The 22,952-nt window shown below is 36.8% G+C and overlaps 3 protein-coding genes across 5 annotated transcripts in view; all 3 read right to left on the reverse strand.

The window, feature by feature from the left end:
- LOC125245721 (gastrula zinc finger protein XlCGF57.1-like) overlaps window positions 1-22,952 on the reverse strand; it is an 85,893-nt gene that overhangs the window by 26,769 nt on the left and 36,172 nt on the right. The gene's annotated exons all lie outside the window — the stretch shown is intronic.
- Window positions 1,792-13,491, reverse strand: LOC125245730 (gastrula zinc finger protein XlCGF8.2DB-like). The gene is made up of 3 exons (XM_048156452.1): window positions 13,383-13,491; window positions 11,055-11,203; window positions 1,792-4,694 (listed from the first exon to the last, which is right to left on the reverse strand). The coding sequence occupies exons 2-3, from the start codon at window positions 11,137-11,139 to the stop codon at window positions 3,766-3,768; spliced, it is 1,014 nt and encodes a 337-aa protein (XP_048012409.1). The 5' UTR covers window positions 11,140-11,203; window positions 13,383-13,491; the 3' UTR covers window positions 1,792-3,765.
- si:cabz01032454.3 (gastrula zinc finger protein XlCGF57.1) lies at window positions 15,010-22,773 on the reverse strand. 2 transcript variants are annotated; one of them, XM_048156435.1, is made up of 3 exons: window positions 22,681-22,773; window positions 21,915-22,067; window positions 15,010-19,084 (listed from the first exon to the last, which is right to left on the reverse strand). In XM_048156435.1, exons 2-3 carry the CDS (start codon window positions 22,033-22,035, stop codon window positions 17,466-17,468), a joined length of 1,740 nt encoding a protein of 579 aa, XP_048012392.1. In that variant the 5' UTR covers window positions 22,036-22,067; window positions 22,681-22,773; the 3' UTR covers window positions 15,010-17,465. The 2 variants fall into 2 exon arrangements, with proteins under 2 accessions (XP_048012392.1, XP_048012393.1); XM_048156436.1 differs by lacking the exon at window positions 22,681-22,773 and having other exon boundaries at window positions 21,915-22,674.

Raw genomic sequence — 22,952 nt, forward strand, 5'->3', positions numbered from 1 at the left:
GGTTTTGAGGAAAAAGTTTGGCTACTCAGCTTAGTACATTTGGCCACGTCAACAGTTTCTAGAGCATCCAAATTTCAACCCAGTGCCATGACAACACCGGCTCTCGCGGCCAAATAAACTGACCGGCCCACCGGGAATTCTCCCGGTGCTCCCGATTAGCCAATCCGGGCCTGTCATTGGCTGGTAATATTCGCTCTTACAGTTATTTTCCATGATATCATCTACGGGGGCTCTTCTTCCACACCTCCTTCCTATGTACTCCCCGACCTTTCTGCCATAGTCATTGCAGGTGTTTCTTATGTAAGAGAATTTTCTTAGTAAGGGTGACCAGCTTCCAGCTACTGTACATCTTTTGAATTCATTTCTCATGGCCTTCTGCCAATTGATGGTCAACTCTTTTCCCATTGGCCAAATTAAACATTGTATCAAAACAGTCAATACACCCCAGAGGCAAGAGGCCTTCACGTGACACCCTTTAATGATAGTCTTGTTCATTTCACAGCCACCTGTTGTCTGGTGGAAAATTACCAACGAAGTATGCTCAGTGGCCAAGTAAACTTGTTTGACCCTTAGAGTTACATAGGCCGAAAGGGCCTCACAACACTTCTAGCTTTTATAGTAAGCAAACAAATTCTACAATTGTTTTCTATAGGATGGATAAAATACTCCATCAACCTTCTCAGTGAGGAGACATAAGATTGTGGATGCAGAAACTCCAGTGAAAACATTAAAGGAGCAGTGGCCAGCTCTTTTTACCGTAAGATAATTTAGTCCAAGTTTTCTCAAGAATCTCAATTGCTTTTTATGATGAACCAATTTATTTGTTTACATATAAACATTGATCAGCGAACATTAGCAGAAATGCAACAGAACCAGAATGCCGCACGAGAACAAACCTCTTCCTGAAGCTCATGTGTTACTGAGAATGAACCTCATTGGTTATGCAGCAAGTTTAAGCTTCCGGAAGAGGTTTGTTCTTGTGCGTTGTATAATCAAATTTTAAAACTGTCAAATTAAAGTGACTTTTAGAAATTTAATTATATGAGCAAACGCAAACTTGTGTAGACCATCCATGTGTTTATTTGTTGTAGTATAAAATTAAACTTAAGTTATTGGAGTAACACTTAGTCTTTTTAAGGCAACGGGTTTGCATGGTTTTAACAAGTAAATTGGATTGCTGTTCAAGTAAATACAACTGAGAAATTCCAAGTTGCAAACAGAAAATGACATCTTAGCTCAACTTAAATAAATGTGTAGTTTGGAATACACACTTGAAATTATTTAGTTGTTAAATAGTAATCCTGAGTACTTCAAAAGCAAAAATTTCTGCCAATGGGGTAAGAAAAATAATCTTGTTTCTATTTGAAATCTTGTTTTTCTCCCAAACAAAAACAAGATTATTTTTCTTACCCCACTGGTAGATAATTTTGCTTGTTTTAAGCAAAAATTCAATTTTTATTGTTATTTTTTGCCCAGAAAACAAGAAAAAATATCATTTTACATCGCTAGTTGGCATCCCACATGCAGTGCACCTTCTGTCAGCAGCGAGATTATGTATACGACCTTCGCAAGGTCATTGGGGAACAGCTGCGGCTGCATTTCAAAGAAGAGAGAGCATTGTAACATGAACCCGCTGCATTCCTCCGCCTCACCAGAGTATGTCACTGGTCCTGCCAGTCAGTGTGGTCATCATATTTGTTGTGCTATTAGTGTACAGAGTCCAAAATATCCAAGTCCATGTCAACAAATTCACCTGAGTGCATGACAAATCCGAGACAAAATTGGACTCGAGTCTGAGTACCCTAACTCTACCAAATGTTATAAAAATTAAATTGACAACTAAAGCTAGAAACACCTAGAATGAGCAAGTAACACAGTGCAATGTTCATTTCATTAAGTTTATGTCCTTTTATTTATAATCTTTCAGTTACAATTTGGCATTCACAACAAGATAGAAGTTTACTTATTATTTTAATCAGAGCCATCATATGACATGCATTGACATTAGAGGGCACTCCCTAACATGATTACTCCATAACATGATTAAATATGAATATTTGGATCAGATTAACTTAATGTAGCTATATTAACATTATTATCAGTTAACAGTTCATCCTGTGAACACTTAATATTGATTATAATTAATTTGAAGAAAAGGATATTTTTCATGGCCACAGAAAAATAATTATAGCTTAGCATTTACAGCGCTTAGAGCGTGCAACAAGATAGATCATTTATCTGCAGGCAGGGACTCGGAACCAAATATGTATTGTGCACAAATTATATCAACTAAATCACAAACACAACTAATCTAACAAACACAAACACACGTACATGAGTAAGATGGAACTTGACAGAATGAAGCTGGAAAGGGGAACAGGGAATGAAGCTATGGAAGAGTCATTAAACTAAGAAAAGAACCATCAGTTTATTCTGAGGATTTTACTGCTTATCATAAATCTCTCTTTACTTAAAATATTCTTTACTTGCATATCCTTTGCAGTAGAAGCAGTCTGTTGTTCTGAACAGGTTTTTGGTGATTCCGTGAATCGATGGTGTTGAAGTTGCAATCGATTTCTCCTGCGTTGAATGAAGAAATGACAACGAACTTTCATGGTTATTTTGACTATTGTAGTTGGGAAAGAGTTGGAGCTCGTCGGTCTGATCATTCTGATTGGCTGTTCAGCTACTGCCACCTGCTGGTTCGGAAAGGCATTTTATCTTACGCAGGTACAGAACTGACATGCTACTTGGCCGTTGGCTGTCGAGCGTCGGTTTGGTTTCTCAGACCAACTTTGGACCCAGACTCTGCCGATGTGAGCCAACCCCACAGTCTGCTTTCGTCACCAATAGTTTGTCGCCGTCGGCTTGGTGTGTTCTGGCCTTTAGGGTTGACCTGACCAATGAGATAGGTGGAAATTTCTCTGTGCGGAGTTTTACGATCCTTTGTCCTTCTATGCATATGCATATGTAACTGGATTGATGTAATACTAATATGTTGCACAGGTATCAACATATCATATACACAATCATTTATATCTTCAAAATACAAACTCGTAGACCCCAAACTTGGTATAGGCGAGGTTACAATAACCGTTGGTTTATCATAACATATTCATAAAACAAAACACCATACAAAAGGCACTACACATGACAGTAATAATCATACACACAATGTCCTGGGATGCATGTTAATTTATAGAACAGTTTGTCTAAGTAGAAGAGTCTGTTTTTACAGGCTTTGTGTCTTCACTTTGGCCTGATTCGAGTGAGTTTGGAGCAGAGTTCTGCATTCTTTAAAGTCATAAAACCATGGCAGCCAGGGGTCTAGTTCCTATACTTTGGGGGTGGTCGCAGACATCTTGGTGTTGGGTTTTAAATATTATTTGTTAAATATAACGAATATTTGTGTTTGATTTGTCTCAGCCATTACAAGAAAATAAAAAGCCACAAGGTATAATATAAAGAGGTCAAGAATTTAAATGTAAGTTAATACCCTTAAAATAAGTGGTAATGAATCCGATATGACCCACATTCAGCTGTGATGTGAAAGTAGCCTTGATTTTAGACAGATATACATTTTCTCACATTTACATGACATGCATATCTCTACGTTTGATATTTTGAACTGCCTTGCTCCAGAGTGAACGTGCAGATGTTGAAATTGCTCCATTTTCTAAACCTTTAGTCGCACTGAGGAACACTGCAATTTTTTAAAGAATGAGTTTGTTTCAGGTCTGAGAGATATGTGAAAATCTCTTCACACTAAGACTCTTGTAAGGCATCTCTAGTGTGAATTCTCATGTGAGCATTTAGGTTTCCTTTAAGTCTGAAACTCTTTCCACACTGAAGACAAGTAAAAGGCTTCTCTCCAGTGTGAACCCTTATGTGATTCTCAAGGTTTGTTTTCTTTGAGCAAATCTTTTCACAGTAATGACACACGAAAATCTTCTTTCCAGTGTGAGTTTTTACATGACTCATAAGATTATTCCTTTCTGTGAAACTCTGTTCACAGTGAGGACATCTGAAACAGTTCTCCCTTGAGTGAATCCTTATGTGATTATTAAGCTTGTCTCTATATCTGAAACTCTTTCCACACTGATCACATGTGAAAGGCTTCTCTCCGGTGTGAATTCTCATGTGAATCTTAAAACTTTCTTGGTGTGTGAAGCTCTTCCCACATTGTTCGCAGACGTAAGGCTTCTCTCCAGTGTGAGTTCTCATGTGGACATTAAGGTCTCTTTTCTGTTTAAAACTCTTTCCACACTGAGCACATATGAATGGCTTCTCTCCAGTGTGAATTCTCATGTGAGTCTTAAGATTTCCTTTTAGTGAGAAACTCTTCTCACACAGTTTGCAGGTATATGGGGTCTCTCCATTGTGGATTCTTAGGTGGGCAGTAAGGTATTTTTTCTGTGTAAATGTCTTTTCACACTGAGGGCATATGAACGGATCCTTTTCAGAATGAATATTTAAGTGGATGTTAAGGTTTCTTTTTCTATTGAAACTTTTTCCACAGTGCTGGCAGGTGAAAGGGCTATCTCCAGTGTGAACACTCATGTGGACTTCAAGATTTTTACTTCCTGTTATTTGAGTCTGTGAGCAAGTAAGAGATTTTTCTTCAGTCATTAAATCCTCACAATTCTTTTCTATTTCATTCAGATCTTCCCTCTCCACAGTCAGCAAAAACAGGTCTAGGGTGAAAAGAAACAAAAACTAGTTAACAGACATGAAAACTTTTAGGCTTGTAAAGCATCAGATCCAACAACATGTATGCTGGATCCAATATTAGTGGGTACTGAAACAGGTCTTGACCAGTGTTGGTCACGTTGCTTTAAAAAAGTAATTAGTTATAGTTACTAGTTACTTCTCACAAATAGTAACAGAGTTAGTAACTGAGTTACATCATTATAAAAGTAACTAATTACCAGGGAAAGTAACTATTGCGTTACTTTAAAAAAATAAAATAAAAATAAAAATATGCCAAATAAATTGAATGCCCCCAATATTACATATAAGTCTAAGAATAAATTATTCTTGATGCGACTCCTGACTCATGATCCGCTCTTGCTCACGACATGAAATTTCTCTGTACTGTGTTGGTAGCCATTAAAGAGAACGTAGTTTCATATTTATGTTTAAATCTTCCTATGTTATGTTTTAAATCCATTTATTCGATTATGAAAAGTTAGTGAACAGCATGAGTAAGATGCATCATATGATGCGCAAATATATCGGGAGACATGGAGTGGGTCAGACATGATTTTAAACACTTCATTAAGTTTTGTTTTGTAGAAAGCCTTTCTTTAAAGTGAATTTCGTTTTGTAAAAATTGTATCTTAATTTTAATCAATGTTTCATCTACCAATTGCTTTGATTTAATATATAACAAGCAAATATAGCAGACAATAAAATCATGACATGGAGGCGCGAGCGCGATCACTGGCGCGTGAACTGAAGCGCGTCTCATAGGCTAAATGAACCGAAACTCAGAGGCTGCTTGCCTCGCAGACATGAGAAATATATCTATAGAATGCTTAAAATATCTACTTTAACGAAAATGAAGTAATTAAAAACGAAAAGAAAGAGGCGACTCTGATTATGTAGCCTAATCCGAATGAAATGTGCGTTATCTCTCTAGGCGCGTCCATATGAGCAGATGATCAGCAATGAGAATCAGCAATGTCAACTTCATCTTTGCAGCCGACACTGATTCAGAAAACATTACTTTATTAATAAACAATTAAAATGTCTCCTTACTGTTTTTGTCACACTCATAATCATTACTTTTGCCGGTTCTTTATGGCAATTATGCGTGCCATTGAGTGCTATATAGCCTTTATTATGTAAACGCTCCTTATTATGGTTTATTCTCTCCAGTATTTAAGAAATTAAATTAATATAAATGTGATTAGTCAACTAATAGCTTAAATGAACAACTACTAGTCGACTAGAAAAAAACCTCATTTCACATATTTTCGATCAAGCATCAAAAAGGGTATTCTGGTTTGAGCTCGCGCTTCGCGTGCATGCTCTGACACACACACAGCGCATCATACATTATTATCAGTTTAAAATTATATTTGTGTATGACTTACCGCAGCACACACCAGAGAAAAAAACTTTGCAGGTCCTATGGCTGAGAGAGAGCTTACTCGGATGAAAACCGCTTCAGTGAGCTCAATTATAGTAACGCAGCATTTTTTTTTGTCAGTAACGGTAACGGCGTTGTAACGGGAGAAAAAGTAATTTGTTTGATTACTCGTTACTGAAAAAAGTAACGGCGTTAGTAATGCCGTTTATTTATAACGCCGTTATTCCCATCACTGGTCTTGACTAATTGAGTGTTTCTTTTAACTAATTGTTAACTCTACTTCATTAGGACATGTCGCAAATACTCTCAAACAGACCCTTATCAAAACCCAGAGGGCTGCATTGTGATTGGTATTCGGTGTGTCCCAATAAAAATCTCATGTAGCAGGCGGTTTTTACCTTTGTTGTGGTTGGGAATAGGAAGTCAAAAAATATACTGCATGTCCCGGTATTTAACAAGATGGATGGAGTCAACAAATGAAGTTCAGAAAAGATTAAAGTGGGTTTTTACTATACAAAACAAAGGATATCTGACAAACATGTTTTGAGATACTTTTTAAAGGTGCCCTAGAATGCTTTTTCACAAGATGTAATATAAGTCTAAGGTGTCCACTGAATGTGTCTGTGAAGTTTCAGCTCAAAATACCCCATTGATTTTTTTAAAATTAATTTTTGTAACTGCCTATTTTGGGGCATCATTAAATAAGCGCCGATTCAGGCTGCTTCCCTTTAAATGCTCGCGCTCCCTGCCCCCCCAGCTCTCGACTCTATAATACAATGCATAAAGTTCACACAGCTAATATAACCCTCAAAATGGATCTTTACAAAGTGTCATGCAGCATATCAGATCATGGAAGTATGGTATTTATTTGGATATATTACATTTGATTCTGAATGAGTTTGAGGCTGTGCTCCGTGGCTAAAGCTAACATTACACACTGTTGGAGAGATTTATAAAGAATGAAGTTGTGTTTATGAATTATACAGACTGCAAGTGTTTAAAAAATGAAAATAGCGACGGCTCTTGTCTCCGTGAATACAGTAATAAACTATGGTAACTTTAACCACATTTAACAGTACATTAGCAACATGCTAACGAAACATTTAGAAAGACAATTTACAAATATCACTAAAAATATCATGATATCATGGATCATGTCAGTTATTATTGCTCCATCTGCCATTTTTCGCTGTTGTTCTTGTTTGCTTTCCTGCATAAAGTCTGATGATTTGGCTGTGCACAGATCCAGACATTAATACTGGCTGCCCTTGTCTAATGCCTTGAACATGGGCTGGCATATGCAAATATTGGGGGCGTACATATTAATGATCCCGACTGTTGCGTAACAGTCGGTGTTATGTTGAGATTCGCCTGTTCTTCGGAGGTCTTTTAAACAAATGAGATTTACATAAGGAGGAAACAATGGTGTTTAAAAACTTTAAAAACTCAATGGATCTTGAATTCAATTCTGAAAGATATATACAGCCAGTCAAAGGATATGAGTGATGGAGTAATGTAATTTCTAATTTCAGGGTGAGTTAGCATTCGTGCAGCTGCATTCTGAGCTCTTTGGGAAATAAACTGCATGCGAAACAGTATATTGGATACATGCATTTTGTCTTCAAATGACAGCAGCCTAATAGTGGTGTAATGGTCCATGAATTCGCCCTGAACCATCATGGTACAGGCGTCACGGTTCTGTGCTTGCAGTCAGACGAATAGAGTCAGTCACAGGAAATCCCCACTCAAATTAAGAAGGGGGAGCGCGGTCATGCAACGCTGTTTGCTAACCGCCACAACAGGAAAAAGCACAGAAGAACTGATCTATGCATAGATATATTTACAAGTAATCTAGTAGCATTACATTAACCTCAGGCAAGTCATTTAGTGTCCACAGCATGTTAGTTCAATAGAGAAATGAACTCTAGAGGGGAGCTTTTTTTGTTTATATCTAAGAATAATTAGCAACTGAATTTAATAGTTTGGGTTCTGTTGTTAATTGTAACCTTTAACATTATAGTAATGTGCAAGAAAGGGCTTGAAAGCTTGAAAGTGAGACCTTGATTAGCTGGTTTGGGTGTGTTTAACTGGGGTTTGAGCTAAACTTTGCAGGACAGTGGCCCTCTGGGACTGAGTTTGGAGACCTCTGGTTTACAGCATTAGCTATTTGTTTTTTATCCTTAATGTTAATTATAACTGAATTTATTTAAAGAGTGAGACACAATTTGTTCAATTCAACCACTGTTTAATTTATAAAGAAAAGATAAGTAATTTTATGTTTAGTTTTCTCCCCCCTGCTGTACTGAACCGTGACTTCAATACCGAGGTTTGTACCAAACCGTCATGTTTGTGTACCGTTACACCCATACAGCTTAATATTCCTGGTGTAGTCTGTCATTAGTTAATCAGGCGATAAAAGACAAGAGAAAATTACACACTGCTCTTTAGTAGATTAGAATTAATCTACATTTAATTTATACAGACTATGCAGTGTTGTTTTACATTTGATTAATTTCTGTCGATAAAGACTTTGTTGTTTATTATTATATACTATTTATTTGTTGTTGTTGTTGTCATTATTAATTTCACAGGAATGCTATATGTTAAGCTGTAAGCTGTTCCCAATCACCTCTGAGAAAGGGAATGGATAATGTTGAACATGTTTTTTTGCCAGTAAATAAAGATTTGTCAATTCATGATACTTTATCATCTCTAAATCTTTCATTCTTAACATACTTTGTTAATAATAACTAATCAGCCCCAAAAATCCTGATCAGAAGCACCCTTACTTTTGAGGATGACCAAATCAAATTTTAGACAACAAATGTATAGTTGATCATTCACATTTGACAGTTTGCTTTATGCAAAATAAATGTGCTTGTTAGATACTGTTGCATAATTAAGGGTGCGTTCATACTTGTAGTTCGGTTCGTTTGGTTCATTTGGTCCGGACCAAAGAAGAAAAAAAAACATTTAGTCCTGGTCCGATTAGCGTTCAGATTGGCAATTTTATCACCAAACCAAAAGATAACAAACCTTAAGGCACAGGGATACATTCACAACGTGATTGGTCGGATTTTATGACGTATTGCCTATTTTGAGACGGAACTTACCGAACATCCAAAACAATGCTGTGTGCTGAGATAAATGCACTTGTTGTGTGATTGTATTTTGGCCAGCTAGAAACTCGTGAAGAGCTTATAAAATGTGTAAAGTAGTCAAAACAGTGGCAGGAATCCATCCGTCACACACAAACGATCTGCTGTGTGGAGACGCGCGTCTGATGCCTGTGATGGGCAAACTCGCGACTATGACAAGAAAAAACGACATGCGTGAGGATTCTGTCCTTTTTAGGGTCTCGTCTTCCTGTTTTTGGTTCGTTTACATGTCTTTGGTCCGTGTTGCGTTCATATATCATTCGAACCGCACCAGAGTTCGTTTGGAAGCGGACCGAGACCCATCTTTTCAGTGGTCTCGGTCCGCTTCTTTGGTGCGCACCAGGGTTCGGATGGCAGCGTTCACAAATGTTCAAATGAACCGCACTAACCGAGCAATCGCACCAGGGTTCGTTTTAATCGAACCAAACATGACAAGTGTGAACGCACCCTAAGTGATAGGAATGAATGATTTTTTTCAGTCAACACTGCATTGGATCCCTATTAAACATCATATACATTTTAAAGTCTTGCTAATTACTTACAAGGACTAAATGGTTTAGCTTCCCAGTACTTGTGCGAGCTTTGGCCAGTTGATAACTAGAATATCAAAATCATCTGCAGGCGGTAGATCCTTTTCCTATTTGGCCCCCTAAACTTTAGAACAATCTTCCTAGCGTTGTTCGGGAAGCAGACACACTCTGTCAGTTTAAATCTAGACTAAAAACACATCTCTTTAACATGGCATACACATAACACATTATAAATTTAGATTTTCAAATCCGTTAAAGGATTGGTAGGCTGCATAAATTAGGTCAGCCGGAACGGGGAACACTATCTACAACACCAGATGTACTCGTTACATCAGAAGAAGAATGGCATCTATGCTAATATTAGTTTCTCTGTTTGTCCCGAGGTTTACCATAGTCAGTTGAGATTGAGGACCTGAGCCTTGACACGATGACAATGCAGCCTTGGAAGTGTCAGCAGTGATTGAGTCAACAATAGATCATCCATTGTGAAGGCCTCATCAACACGACAACCAGTGGCACAGTTCCTCAACAAACCGTCCATACCACCGTGATGAATACGATCCTCAACTGGATTGAACTGGATTAAATATTTTGACTGTTCCAAACCCAATCTGACTTCTGACCTGTAACACTGCCTGAATCATAATAAAGCGCTGTTGGCCAGAGGAGAACTGGCCCCCCGACTGAGCCTGGTTTCTCCCAAGGTTTTTTTTTTTTTTCACCATTTTTGTCACCTGTTGGAGTTTGGGTTCCTTGCCGCTGTCGCCTTTTGGCTTGCTTAGTTGGGGACACTTGATGGTTTTTTTTTTTTTTTTTTTTTTTTTTTTTTTTTGCATTGACACCACTGTATGCAAACTGAACTGGACGATGGTATCACTGTTCTTCAGAGCTGCTCTATAGATAAATGAACTAACTTAATAACTAATGATTTTTACAACAATGAATCAATACTGAACTTACTTAAGCTGGACAACGACAGCATTTTCTTCTAGAGCTGCTGTGCAGCTGAAATTATGTTCCCACTATCACTGTAAAGCTGCTTTGACACAATCTGAATTGTAAAAAGCGCTATATAAATAAAGGTGACTTGACTTTCTTTGTATTCAATTCAAAAGTAGATGTTGAGTTTAATGTTCCAGATAACAACTGTTGTTCCAGCAACGTCTGTATTATTTTTCCTGATTTAATGCATAAAATATCATTCATTTCTGTAGAGATGGACATTTTAATAAGGATCAAATGACCGAGTTCAGCTTTGAGAATGACACTGACCTGTTTGTTCCTCAATATCTTCATATGTCACTCCAAATGCTTCTTCATGCATCATGACTTCACTCTCCTCTATAAAAAACTCCATCTTTATAATAGTGTCAGATGGATCACTTCACCAGGAGTTTTTCTGTGTGTTTGGACAATCTGTCCTGTTTAAAATGAGAATAATTAACAAAGAAAAATAAATCAATCAGCTCTACCTCAGTAGTCAAAGCAAGAGTTAATGGACTTAAATTGTCTTATAAAACACTCAAAATTAGCACTAAAAGAACAAAAATCACACAAATATTCATATTCAAGCATTTATGGTTTATGTGAGATATGCATTGGTTTGTAGATAATATTTAACACTTACATGCATGGCATAATGGCAGTGATTGACAAGCCAGAGGGCCAATCGTTTACGCGATGATCGCGTAAACGATTGGCTGATGTTTTTAAGGCCCTACCTCGTGCACAGATGATGTATATTAATATTATTCCTTTCAGTGACCTAATAAATAGTCTTTTATCAGTTAGTAAAGACAGTTTCAAGTAATATTGCAAAAATGTATAACACAAAACATCCTCTTTAGCACCTTTAATTAGTGTCTTTGTATCAGTTTGTTGTTTTGAAATATAAACTTTAAAAATAAGTGTTAACTTTTATTCTGAGAAAACCAGACAGGTAAAAAATTTTCCCCAGCTAAATAGGAGGTTAAAGGGTTATTTCACCCAAAAATGAAAATTCTGTCATTTATTACTCACCCTCATGCCGTTCCACACCCGTAAGACCTTCGTTAATCTTCGGAACACAAATTAAGATATTTTAGTTGAAATCCGATGGCTCCGTGAGGCCTTCATAGGGAGCAATGACATTTCCTCTCTCAAGATCCATAAAGGTACTAAAAACATATTTAAATCGGTTCATGTGAGTACAGTGGTTCAACGTTAATATTATAAAGCGACGAGAATTTTTTGGTGCGCCAAAAAAAACAAAATATTGACTTATATAGTGATGGTCGATTTCAAAACACTGCTTCAGGTAGCATCGGAGCACAAATGAATCAGTGTATCCAATCATGATTCGGATCGCGTGTCAAACTGCCAAACGGCTGAAATCACGTGACTTTGGCGGTCAGCAGATTTGGCACACCGATTCATTTATGCTCCGATGCTTCCTGAAGCAGTGTTTTGAAATCGGCCATCATTAAATAAGTCATTATTTTGTTTTGTTTTTTGGCATACCAAAAATATTCTCGTCACTTTATAATATTAATATTGAACCACTGCACTCACATGAACCGATTTAAATATGTTTTTAGTACCTTTATGGATCTTGAGAGAGGAAATGTCATTGTTGGCTATACAGGCCTCACAGAGCTATCGGATTTCATCAAAAATATCTTAATTTGTGTTCCAAAGATTAACAAAGGTCTTACGGGTGTGGAACGGCATGAGGGTGAGCAATAAATGACAGAATTTTCATTTTTGGGTGAAATAACCTTTTAAAAACACTCCAAATTTTAAAAATATTTTTTCTTGTACATTTTTTTTTTTCTTTGACAAAATACGTCATGCAAGGGTATTATATTGTGCCTATTGGGCTATTCAGATTGTGCCTTATGTTGTACGTTTTAGTTAAATTAATGATATAAAACAGCAATATTAAATAAATTATAAAAGTCTTCAGATTTTATAGTTTATTTTAATGCTTACAGTTATTTATTAGGTTTAGGTAATATAAAAAGTGTAGTTTTTTAATGCATACATGGTTTATTAAGTTTAAATATTAATAACATTATTAATAATTTGATGTTCTTATGTGTATTCATACAATTTGCTCCTAAAAAAAATCTGAATCACTTTTTATACCAGTGATGCATATGTAACGCCCTCAAAATAAAACATATTGAAAAGAAAAGCATGATTTTTCACTTGTTCAAATGTAAAAACAAACATTAAAAAATATTTCTTTATGATTCAACAATTCATGCATGAAAACGTGCAGTGGGTTTGAAATTATCTTCACACGCGTTTCTTTTGTGTTCTTGTATTTACAGTTTTGACAAGCATGTAACCTCAGCGTGCGGCGATTCGAGCGCTAAGAAACCGCGATTTGTAGTATGTAAATCGGAATTGGTTTCGAAAAGCTCCGTTTCTCAATCACTGCTATCCAGTGACCGAACTGTGTGTTCATGATGAACAGCTTTACAATATATGGAGTGAATTGAGCCGCACCTTTAATGTTCTCATGTGCAGATTAAAACCTTTCGTTGTGTTATAAGATACATTGTAGTGTTACATTACAGTTCTATATAAATACATTTAATGATTAAAAACACAAACCTTTCTCCAGCCGAATCACTGAAGCATGAGTGAGGCGGGGCCTTATGACATCATGTCGTCATACCAAAATAAAAGTCTTGTTCACGTGCTAAAAATCAGTGAAATTCACATACATTCAAATTACAGGTTTATTTAAGGACTGAATCCCCCACTGAGCTTTTTTCCCCCCAAAGGCTTCTGGCTTATCTAAACGTAAGCAAGTTTGAATTGCTCGCAATTATAATAACTAACTGTAAAGCATTTGTGATATTCTCAATAAAGGATAAGTCGAGTATCTTGATCTTTATATTACAAAGGATTAGAAATAACTTTTGAATATTTCAAACTCCTTAGGAATTTTGTGGTTTCAGAGAACTATTATTAACTAAAATGGAATCCATACCACAATCTTATTCCATTTCAGCTTCACCCCAGAATATAAGCGCAATAAGTCTATCAAATATCAACTTTATTTTCTTAAAACGCATTATATTAAAAGGGCCATGACTGTAAAGGATATTACATTGATGGTGTGTTTAAAAAAATATTTTTACTGTCTGAATGTAACATTTAAATTAAAAATTGTTAACATTATTTCTTCTAAACATTCTGGTTTACATTTCCCTGAATTATCTGTAATAAAAATGGAATTTGTTCTAAAATGTGACTAAACATATCTTTAGATCTCAGATTCACAAAAAGGTACTCCTTTATTGGAAATAAAAAGGAAAATAATATTTTTATTAAAATAATTTTACTCCCCATAATATCACAGGCACAAAAAAGTATACATAAATGTTATGATATTAGTGAAGTTAAAGGAACACTCCACTTTTTTTGAAAATAGGCTCATTTTTTTTTCAACGCTGCTAGAGTTAGCTGATCTCCGGGTCTGGCGGTACCACTTTTAGCATAACTAGGATTTTTGTAACCATGGAGACATTTGTGAGAGGCGCTGCGTAATATCATTGCGCCTGCTGCACCCATGGTATGGCAGCAAAGTTCCTTGATTATTATGCTGGAATGAGAGTATAGTTCCTAGCCATATCGGCCTAGAAAATCGCAACTTTTCATTTTCCGTCGGTCTTAGTACACGAAGAGTCAAGTTTTAAATAGGAAAAATATTTAAACTCTTTGGTCATTTTTGAGCGAGATGCTAACGGTCTAATCAGATTCAATCAACTATGCTAAGCTATGCTAAAAGTGGTACCCCCAGACCCGGAGATCGGCTGAATGGATTTGAAAACGGTAAAACTCAACTGTTTAACTCTAGGAGAGTTGGAAAATGAGCCTATTTTCAAAAAAAGTAGAGTGTTCCTTTAATATTTTGAGAACTATGCCTATAGAAAATCATATTTAAGTAAGGGCAATATGCAATATGATATATCAAATCTATCAACAGAACTTGAATATATATTTTATATAAAATATAAAAAGCATATTATATTTATTTTAAATTATAACAAACTTCTATAACTTTTTGAATTTTACTTTTACAAAAAAAAAAAAAAAAAATACTTCTATAATAATATGTGAAGTGTTGCCTTTAAAAACATACCAAAGCTAAGGATGTGCTATGAAGAATTCAAGATCTTTTACAATTTAAGTTGGAAAAGTCATTTTCATGCTCAAAACATGGGACAGAAAATTAAACAGGTAAAAAATTTTATTTTCACAGACTTTGAAAATTTTTTTTTGTTAAACTCAGGAAGACACTGGCACTTCAGTACTAGAGTGGAAGAGTTCTGACATACAACAAATAAGTGTTTTGGGTCTGTACAGTTGCTTTTGAATGCTTTTTGAATTACAGTTGCTTTTCAAATTGACCCACGAAGAGCAAGATCGTATAAAATTTCTGTATGCACAATTCACAATGCAAGTGTTGAAACTTTGCATGCATGTTCATAACCCTAAATGTTAGATAGTATTTCAGATAGATTGAAAAAAAAAAAAAGAAGAAAAAAAAATGTGTGGCTGACAAAATATTTTTCAGTATTAAAATAGGTGAAGGAAAACTCCTTTTACCTTCACTAGGGTAGTTAAAAACCAACATAACAAAACATAAACATAACTGATGTTTCCAACAACTCAAAAATCAAAACGGGTCAAATTGACCCAAAACAATACATAAGGGTTAACTGATCACTGAACATTTTGAACACCTGAGTATTTTTGTGTGTTTGTTTCTAGCATATTCAAAATATGCCCATTGGTCCTAATATTTATGATGAATGAAGCTCTTACGAGTGTGGAACAACATGAGAGTGAGTAATAAATTAATGAAAGAATTTTCATTTTTGAGTGAACTAACCCTTTAAGTTGAGAAGAAGAGAACATATTTGTCTACATGTGTATTCTACAAGCTATGCGTCTTATAGCGCTTCACTGGAAAAAGTTGGAGGCACCAAGTTTTAGAAGATGGCAATGAATAGGGACTTTTACACCGAATAGTTCTAGGAACTCAGTTACAGGAACTAGCCACTAGGATAGTTCCCCGGGAACTAATTTCTCCCCCAGGCCGTGTTCCTGGTTGCATTTGCACTAGCAGTATGAACTGTGAATCAGCCGGCAGCGGCGTCTTTAAGCGCACCATTAACAAACACTTAAAACCGGTGGATGGATGATGCCATGATCGGAGCTGTGTTTGTGGTGTGTCTTGGGTTTTGTGATAATGGCGCTGGAATGTAAATGCATAATTTATGACACTGAAAGAGCAAAAAGTGGGTCTAAGAGACAAAATCTCATATGACAACTTTTAGTATTAAGCCAGGAACACACCAAGCCGAGGCAGCGTCTGGGCCCAAAGTTGCCCTGACACACCAAATTCGATGGCCAAGCAGCACATCCGTTCTGCGCCTGCGTAAGAAGAAATGCCTTTCCGAACCAGCAGGTGGCAGTAGCTGAACAGCCAATCAGAATGATCAGATGGCCCAACTGACGACAAGCTCTGACACAGATTCAACATGTCGAATCGGCCGGAAAAAAGCCAGACGGCCGTCCATCAGCTTGGTGTGTTTCGAGCTTTAAATATCATCAAGGCAGAGAAAAGAACAACCCTGCAGACAACAGGTACATGCTGTTATCACTGTTTTCCATGTTCGTGAAGTTAATATGTTTACACGGCTTTTTAACAATGCCGGGCACCAGCGTTTGACCAACGTCATTGATAGTTTCTATAGTGCTGGTTTAGACCCTACTCTGAAGTAGGAGCTTAGTTCCCCCAAAAGGAGTTACTAGAACCAAAATCGTTCCTATTTCCTGCGGTACAAACTTGCCAAAAATCTGGGTACTTCAGCCAATAGTTCTAGGAACTATGAAAAGGTAATTGGAGAAAATAACAGATTTCATTAAAGACAGATATAAGGTTTTTGAAGATGCTTGGATTGTCTTACATATCTTCTAATATCCCATTGTTTTCTTATTGTAAGAAGAGACATATTATTGGGTGCATCTTGTATTAATTTAATTTAAGGGTTTTAAGATTTTTTCTTCTTTACTGTTGATTATTTGAATTTGAATGTGTTTGTCTTGTTATAACATGTCTTTAAATAAAAAAATATATATATTTAAAAAAGCCATAGTTACTCATTTAATCATTTTAATGTTGATACAGTTCAGTTCAATACTACTGTCGATGTTGCAAATTGCGATTCAGCTGTAAAACAGCTCTACTTATTTGTAAAACTCATTCCACACTGGCTACGTTTACTTGCAACTAAAAAAAAATCCGTTAGTAATCTGATTGATGATTCATTAGGACTGAAAAGCCTTCATGTAAACACCATAATCGATCCGATTGAGCTCGATCCGAATGAAATTTCGATTGGATTGGAACGGGTGCTTTGTTCCTTATCTAATCCAATCAATAGGCATAAACGTGCACATCAACCCCATCACTTTATTTAGCGTTCATGGAAACACTATGTTCGGATTCATCAAATCAGTATGAATAAATCCCGATTAAAACAAAAGTTGAGCATGTAAACATAGCCACTGATGATATTTAAAATGGTTCCCTCTTGAATGAATTGCCATGTGTTACTGGTTTCCTTTTCACCTGAAACTTAGTCCACACAGTGTAAGGGTTCCCTCTGGTGTGAATTCTCATGTGGACTGCATGGAAGAAACAAAACTCTCAACACTGTTGGCAGGTGAAAGGCTTTTATCTGGTGTGAATTCCTTTTCAAGTGACACTTCTTCCACACTTTGTTGGCATGTATAAGGCTTTTCTCCACTGTGAATTCTCATGTGCCAGCTAAGGCTTCCCTTATGAACGAAACTATTTCCACACTGTTGGCATATGTAAGGCCTCTTTCCAGTGTGAACTCTCATGTGGGCATTAAGCTTTCCATGTTGATCGAAACTCCTTCCACACTGAGAACATTTGTAAGGGTTCTCACCCGTGTGAATTCTTGAGTGGATTTTAAGGTTTCCATATTGAGCAAAACTTTCTCCACACTGTTGGCATGTATAGGGCTTCTCTCCAGTGTGAATTCTCATGTGCCTGTTGAGGCTTCCTTTATGATTGAAACATTGTCCACACTGTTGGCAAGTGAAGGGACACTTTCCAGTGTGAATTCTCATGTGGACTGTAAGGTTTCCTTGTTGATGGAAACTTTTTCCACAATGAAGGCAGGTGTAAGGCTTTTCTCCAGTGTGAATTCTCATGTGCCTGTCAAGACTTATTTTTCGAGTGAAACATTTTCCACACTGTTGGCAGTTGAAAGGGCTCTCCCCAGTGTGAGTTTTCATGTGGGATTTAAGGTTTCCACGTTGAGCAAATCTCTTTCCACACTGAGGACATATGTAAGGGGTCTCTCCAGTGTGAATTCTCATGTGAACATTAAGGTTTTCATGCTGAGTAAAGCTCTCTCCACACTGATGGCAGGTGTAAGGCTTCTCTCCAGTGTGAATTCTAACGTGCCTGTTAAAGTTTCCTTTTAGAGTGAAACTTATTCCACACTGAGGGCATGTGTAAGGCTTTTCTCCAGTGTGAATTCTCATGTGCCTGTCCAGACTTATTTTACGAGTGAAACTTTTTCCACACTGTTGGCAAATGAAAGGGTTCTCTCCAGTGTGAATTCGCATGTGGACTTTAAGGTTTCCATGTTGAGCAAATCTCTTTCCACACTGAGTGCATGTGTAAGGGTTCTCTCCAGTGTGAATTCTCATGTGAACTTTAAGGTTTCCATGTTCAACAAAACAATCTCCACACTGTTGGCATTTGTAAGGCTTTTCTCCAGTGTGAATTCTCATGTGCCTGTTAAAGTTTCCTCTTAGAGCAAAACATTTTCCACACTGTTGACAGGCGAAAGGCTTCTTTTCAGTATGAATTCTCATGTGAACGTTAAGGTTTCCATATTGAGCAAAACACTCTCCACACTGTTGACATTTGTAAGACTTCTCTCCAGTGTGAACTCTCATGTGCCTGTTAAAGTTTCCTTTTAGAGCGAAACATTTTCCACACTGTTGACAGGTGTAAGTCTTCTTTTCATTGTGAATTCTCATGTGTACTTTAAGGTTTCCTCGTTGATTGAAGCCCTTTCCAAATCGAAAGCAAGTGAAATAGCTTCTAGTTCCTGTCTTTATACCTTTTTTTCGTGTTAAAGTCTTTTCAGAACAAAAAGATTTTTCTCCATTTATGAAATCATTATGATTCTCATATTGATCTTTCTCTTCAGTTTCATTGAGTTCTTCCCTCTCCTCTTTCAATGCCATCAAGTCTAAAGTGAAAATAAAAACAAATAAGTTAGCCTCAGTTGTGGCACAATAAAACACACATCAAAACATTCAGATATGTAATGCATAAAAACCAACAACATGTATGCCAGGTCATATACCAAAGGTGTCCAAACCTGTGGGAACTTTCCCCATTACACCTGCCAGAAGTTGTCTCTTAAAACCCTGTTTCCAGCAGAATTTAGCTCCAACGCTAATCAATCACATCTGAGCAAGCTAATCAAGATCATCTGTATTACTAGAAAGCTAAAGGCAGGTGAGTTTGATCAATGTTGGAGCCAATCTTTGCAGGAAATGTTAGCCTTGAGGGCCAGAGTTGAGAACCACTGCTCTTCACAATATTAGTAACTCTTAAGGTCGGAACACACCAAGTCGATGTCGATGAACTAGTGGTGACAAAAGTAGACTGCGGGGTTGGCTCAAGTCGACAGCGTCTGGGTCAAAAGTTGCCCTGACACACCAAACCGACACCAAAGCATGTGTATTCTGCGCTTGCGCAAGATGAAATGCCTTTCCGTACCAGCAGGTGGCAATAGCTGAACAGCCAATCAGAATGATCGGACCAACAAGCTCCGACAGCGATTCATAATGTTGAATTAGCCGAAAAAAAGCCGATGAGGACCAACTTCAGCCGACGGTGCAGAACACACTGAGAAAAATTAGTCGGCCGACCGTCGGCTTGGTGTGTTCCTTTTGGGGTGTGTCACGGCCCCACATGTGACATGTTGAAAAATAGGCATAAAATATAACTTATTTCTTGGCCATGACCCACGATACGTTGATTTTTTTCTCGTTAAAAGACTAGTTCACTTTCAAATAAAAATTTTCTGATAATTTACTCACCATCTTCCGTATTCTTCAAAAAGCTTATGCTGTATGTCCTACACCTTCCCTATTCCAACTTACAGAAAAAACAGTACTGGCACCATGTTCACACCGTAAGTTGAATAAGGAAGGTTTGTAGGACATACAGCATAAGCTTTTTGAAGAATACGGAAGCCGGTCTGGTGGAAGCACTTGCAAGGCAATCATTTATGTTTATAAAGCATACATATTTATTATATAGAAAATGACCGATCATTTAGCTAGATAAGACCCTTATTCCTTGACTGAAGAAAGAAGGACATGGACATCTTGAATGACATGGGGGTGAGTAAATAATCCTTTAAGCAACAAATTTGTACAATGTGGCCATGCTTTAACTAAAATGAGGGAACAACTGAATAAGTTGTTATATTTTTAAAATGTGAAAAATAAAAAAATTAAAATAAAGTATAAGTGATATATTGCAAAACTGTCATCTGGCTGTTTAAAAACAAGGCCCGCACCACAGGAGCAATGTAGTTTTGACAAGCCACGCACCTGTATTACAAACATACACTATATTGCCAAAAGTTTTGGGACGCCTGCCTTTACATGCACATGAACTTTAATGACACCCCATTCTTAATCCATAGGGTTTAATATGGAGTTGGCCCACCCTTTGCAGCTATAACAGCTTCAACTCTTCTGGGAAGGCTTTCCACAAGGTTTAGGAGTGTGTTTATGGGAATTTTTGACCATTCTTCTAGAAGCACATTTGAGAGGTCAGACACTGATGCTGGCTCGCAGTCTCCACTCTAATTCATTCCAAAGCTGTTCTATCGGGTTGAGGTCAGGACTCTGTGAAGGCCAGTCAAGTTCCTCCACACCAAACTCGCTCATCCATGTCTTTATGGACCTTGCTTTGTGCACTGGTGCACAGTCATGTTGGAACAGGAAGGGGCCATCCCCAAACTGTTCCCACAAAGTTGGGAGCATGAAATTGTCTAAAATGTCTTGGTATGCTGAAGCATTAAGAGTTCCTTTCACTGGAACTAACCCCTGAAAAACACCACCACACCAGCATTATGAATCAGCGTGTCGAATCATGATTCGGATCGCGTGTCAAACTGCTGAAATCACGTGACTTTAGTGCTCCGAACCGCTGATGCGACACAAAAGATTCATAACTCTCCAAAGCTTCCTGAAGCAGTGTTTGGAAATCGTCCATCACTATACAAGTAGTTATTTTGCTTTATAATATTAATATTGAACCACTGTACTCACATGAACCGATTTAAATATGTTTTTGGTACATTAATGGATCATGAGAGAGGAAATGTCATTGCTGGCTATGGAGGCCTCACTGAGCCATCAGATTTCAAATATCTTAATTTATGTTCTGAAGATGAACGAAGGTCTTACGGGTGTGAAACGGCATGAGGGTGAGTAATAAATTACATTATTTTCAATTTTGGGTGAACTAACCCTTTAAGTCTATTAAGTTGCAGTTCGTTATAAAAATTAGTGCCCACTGGTTGTTTCATTTATTCATCAAAACCCTTTAAATGAAGACCAAATGTAGACACAGGAACTCTACCAAATGTAAAGCTGATCACTCACATTTCAAGGTTTGCCTTATGAAAAATAAATATTCTCGTTAGATACATAAGATTGCATAATTTATTGACAAAGTAATGATTATTGTTTTCAATTTAGAAGTAGATATTAGGTTTACTGTTACACAATTAGTTTGTGGCTACTTTTGTATTACTCTTAATTTAACATGACGTCATAATAATAATGAATCGTAATAACGTGAAAATAGGATCTTCTCAGGTTCACTTGAAGGCAGCATTAATATTTGTCTGGTCATGTGATCTCAACATGTCTGTCCACATGAGACAACACACTCCATGTCAAATAAAACAGCTTTAATCATGACACTCATATGACATTCTTCCAAAAATATTAATTTCTGTTGAGGTGTTTAGCTTTGAGAAAGAAACCAACCTGTTTGTTCCTCAGTATCTTCTTGTTTCACTTTGAATGTTTCTTCAATCTTCATTTCTTCACTCTCCTCTTTAATAATCACCACATTTATGTCTTCACTCTCCTCTTTAATAAATGCCATCTTTATAATAGTGTGTCACGTGGATCTCAGTCCTGTTTAAGATGAGAATAATTAACAAAAAGAATAAATCCAAACTAAATTTCTGAGTGTGTCTCAATCAGCTCCCTAGTTCAGTAGTGAGTGCACTGGTAAGGGTGACAGTCAGAGTGAGAGTTAATGGTCTTAAAGTAACTGATTAGCAAAAAAAAAAAAAAAAAAACAAACAAACAAAAAAAAACACTAGCACAAACTAGCACTACAAATTAATAATAAATAAAATAAAATATTGTCATGAAAACATTTGCAGTTCGTTTGTAAAAGTTGTCATTATGTTTGTTGTTCTCCTTCGTTGACATTGTTTTGAGCAGCACGTCTCGCTTAGAAACCATGAATCATTTTGAGAAGCATTTGGTTGAATTAAACCCTTTAAAAAGCTCAGTTTCTCCATCACTACATAACGAGTTCGTGTATAAACTAATTCACGAGGGAGAGAAATGAGACGCGCCTTTTGTGTTAAGCGTGTTGATTTACTCGCGAGAAATAACGTTCATTAATGTTAGATTAAGCATTACAATGTCACATTCCCAAATATACTATTAATTCTGCATCGCTTGTAAACCATTAAAGTTGATTGTCTTCCATCGGTTTAAACGCTTAAACACAAACCTGTCTGCAGTCAGATCACAACAAATGCAGGAGATCGTCGAGGCTTTATGACGTCATGTCACAAACCAAAATAAAAGTCCTTTTTTTTTTTTTTTTTACACGCCACTGTCTAAAATCGCAAAGTTGCATAGAAAATGTACATAGGACAGTATATACAAATAATAAAAGAGATGACAAATTCAGAGTTTAATATATTGGCGAAAAACATGTTTAAATGTAAGTTGTCCAAAGATGTGCTGAAAATATTAGGAAACTATAGAATGAGAGAGGAA

The sequence above is a fragment of the Megalobrama amblycephala genome, linkage group LG14 (genome assembly GCF_018812025.1).
Source record: "Megalobrama amblycephala isolate DHTTF-2021 linkage group LG14, ASM1881202v1, whole genome shotgun sequence".
Lineage (NCBI taxonomy): Eukaryota > Metazoa > Chordata > Actinopteri > Cypriniformes > Xenocyprididae > Megalobrama > Megalobrama amblycephala.

What these genes read in the sequence shown, in the direction of transcription:
- LOC125245730 (XM_048156452.1), bottom strand. Translation starts at nt 11,139, where the DNA reads ATGGAGTTTTTTATAGAGGAGAGTGAAGTCATGATGCATGAAGAAGCA. An exon ending in AGATATTGAGGAACAAACAG is followed by an intron (nt 4,695 to 11,054) that starts GTCAGTGTCATT and finishes TTTTCACCCTAG; the next exon opens with ACCTGTTTTTGCTGACTGTG.
- si:cabz01032454.3 (XM_048156435.1), bottom strand. Translation starts at nt 22,035, where the DNA reads ATGGCATTTATTAAAGAGGAGAGTGAAGACATAAATGTGGTGATTATT. An exon ending in AGATACTGAGGAACAAACAG is followed by an intron (nt 19,085 to 21,914) that starts GTTGGTTTCTTT and finishes TTTTCACTTTAG; the next exon opens with ACTTGATGGCATTGAAAGAG.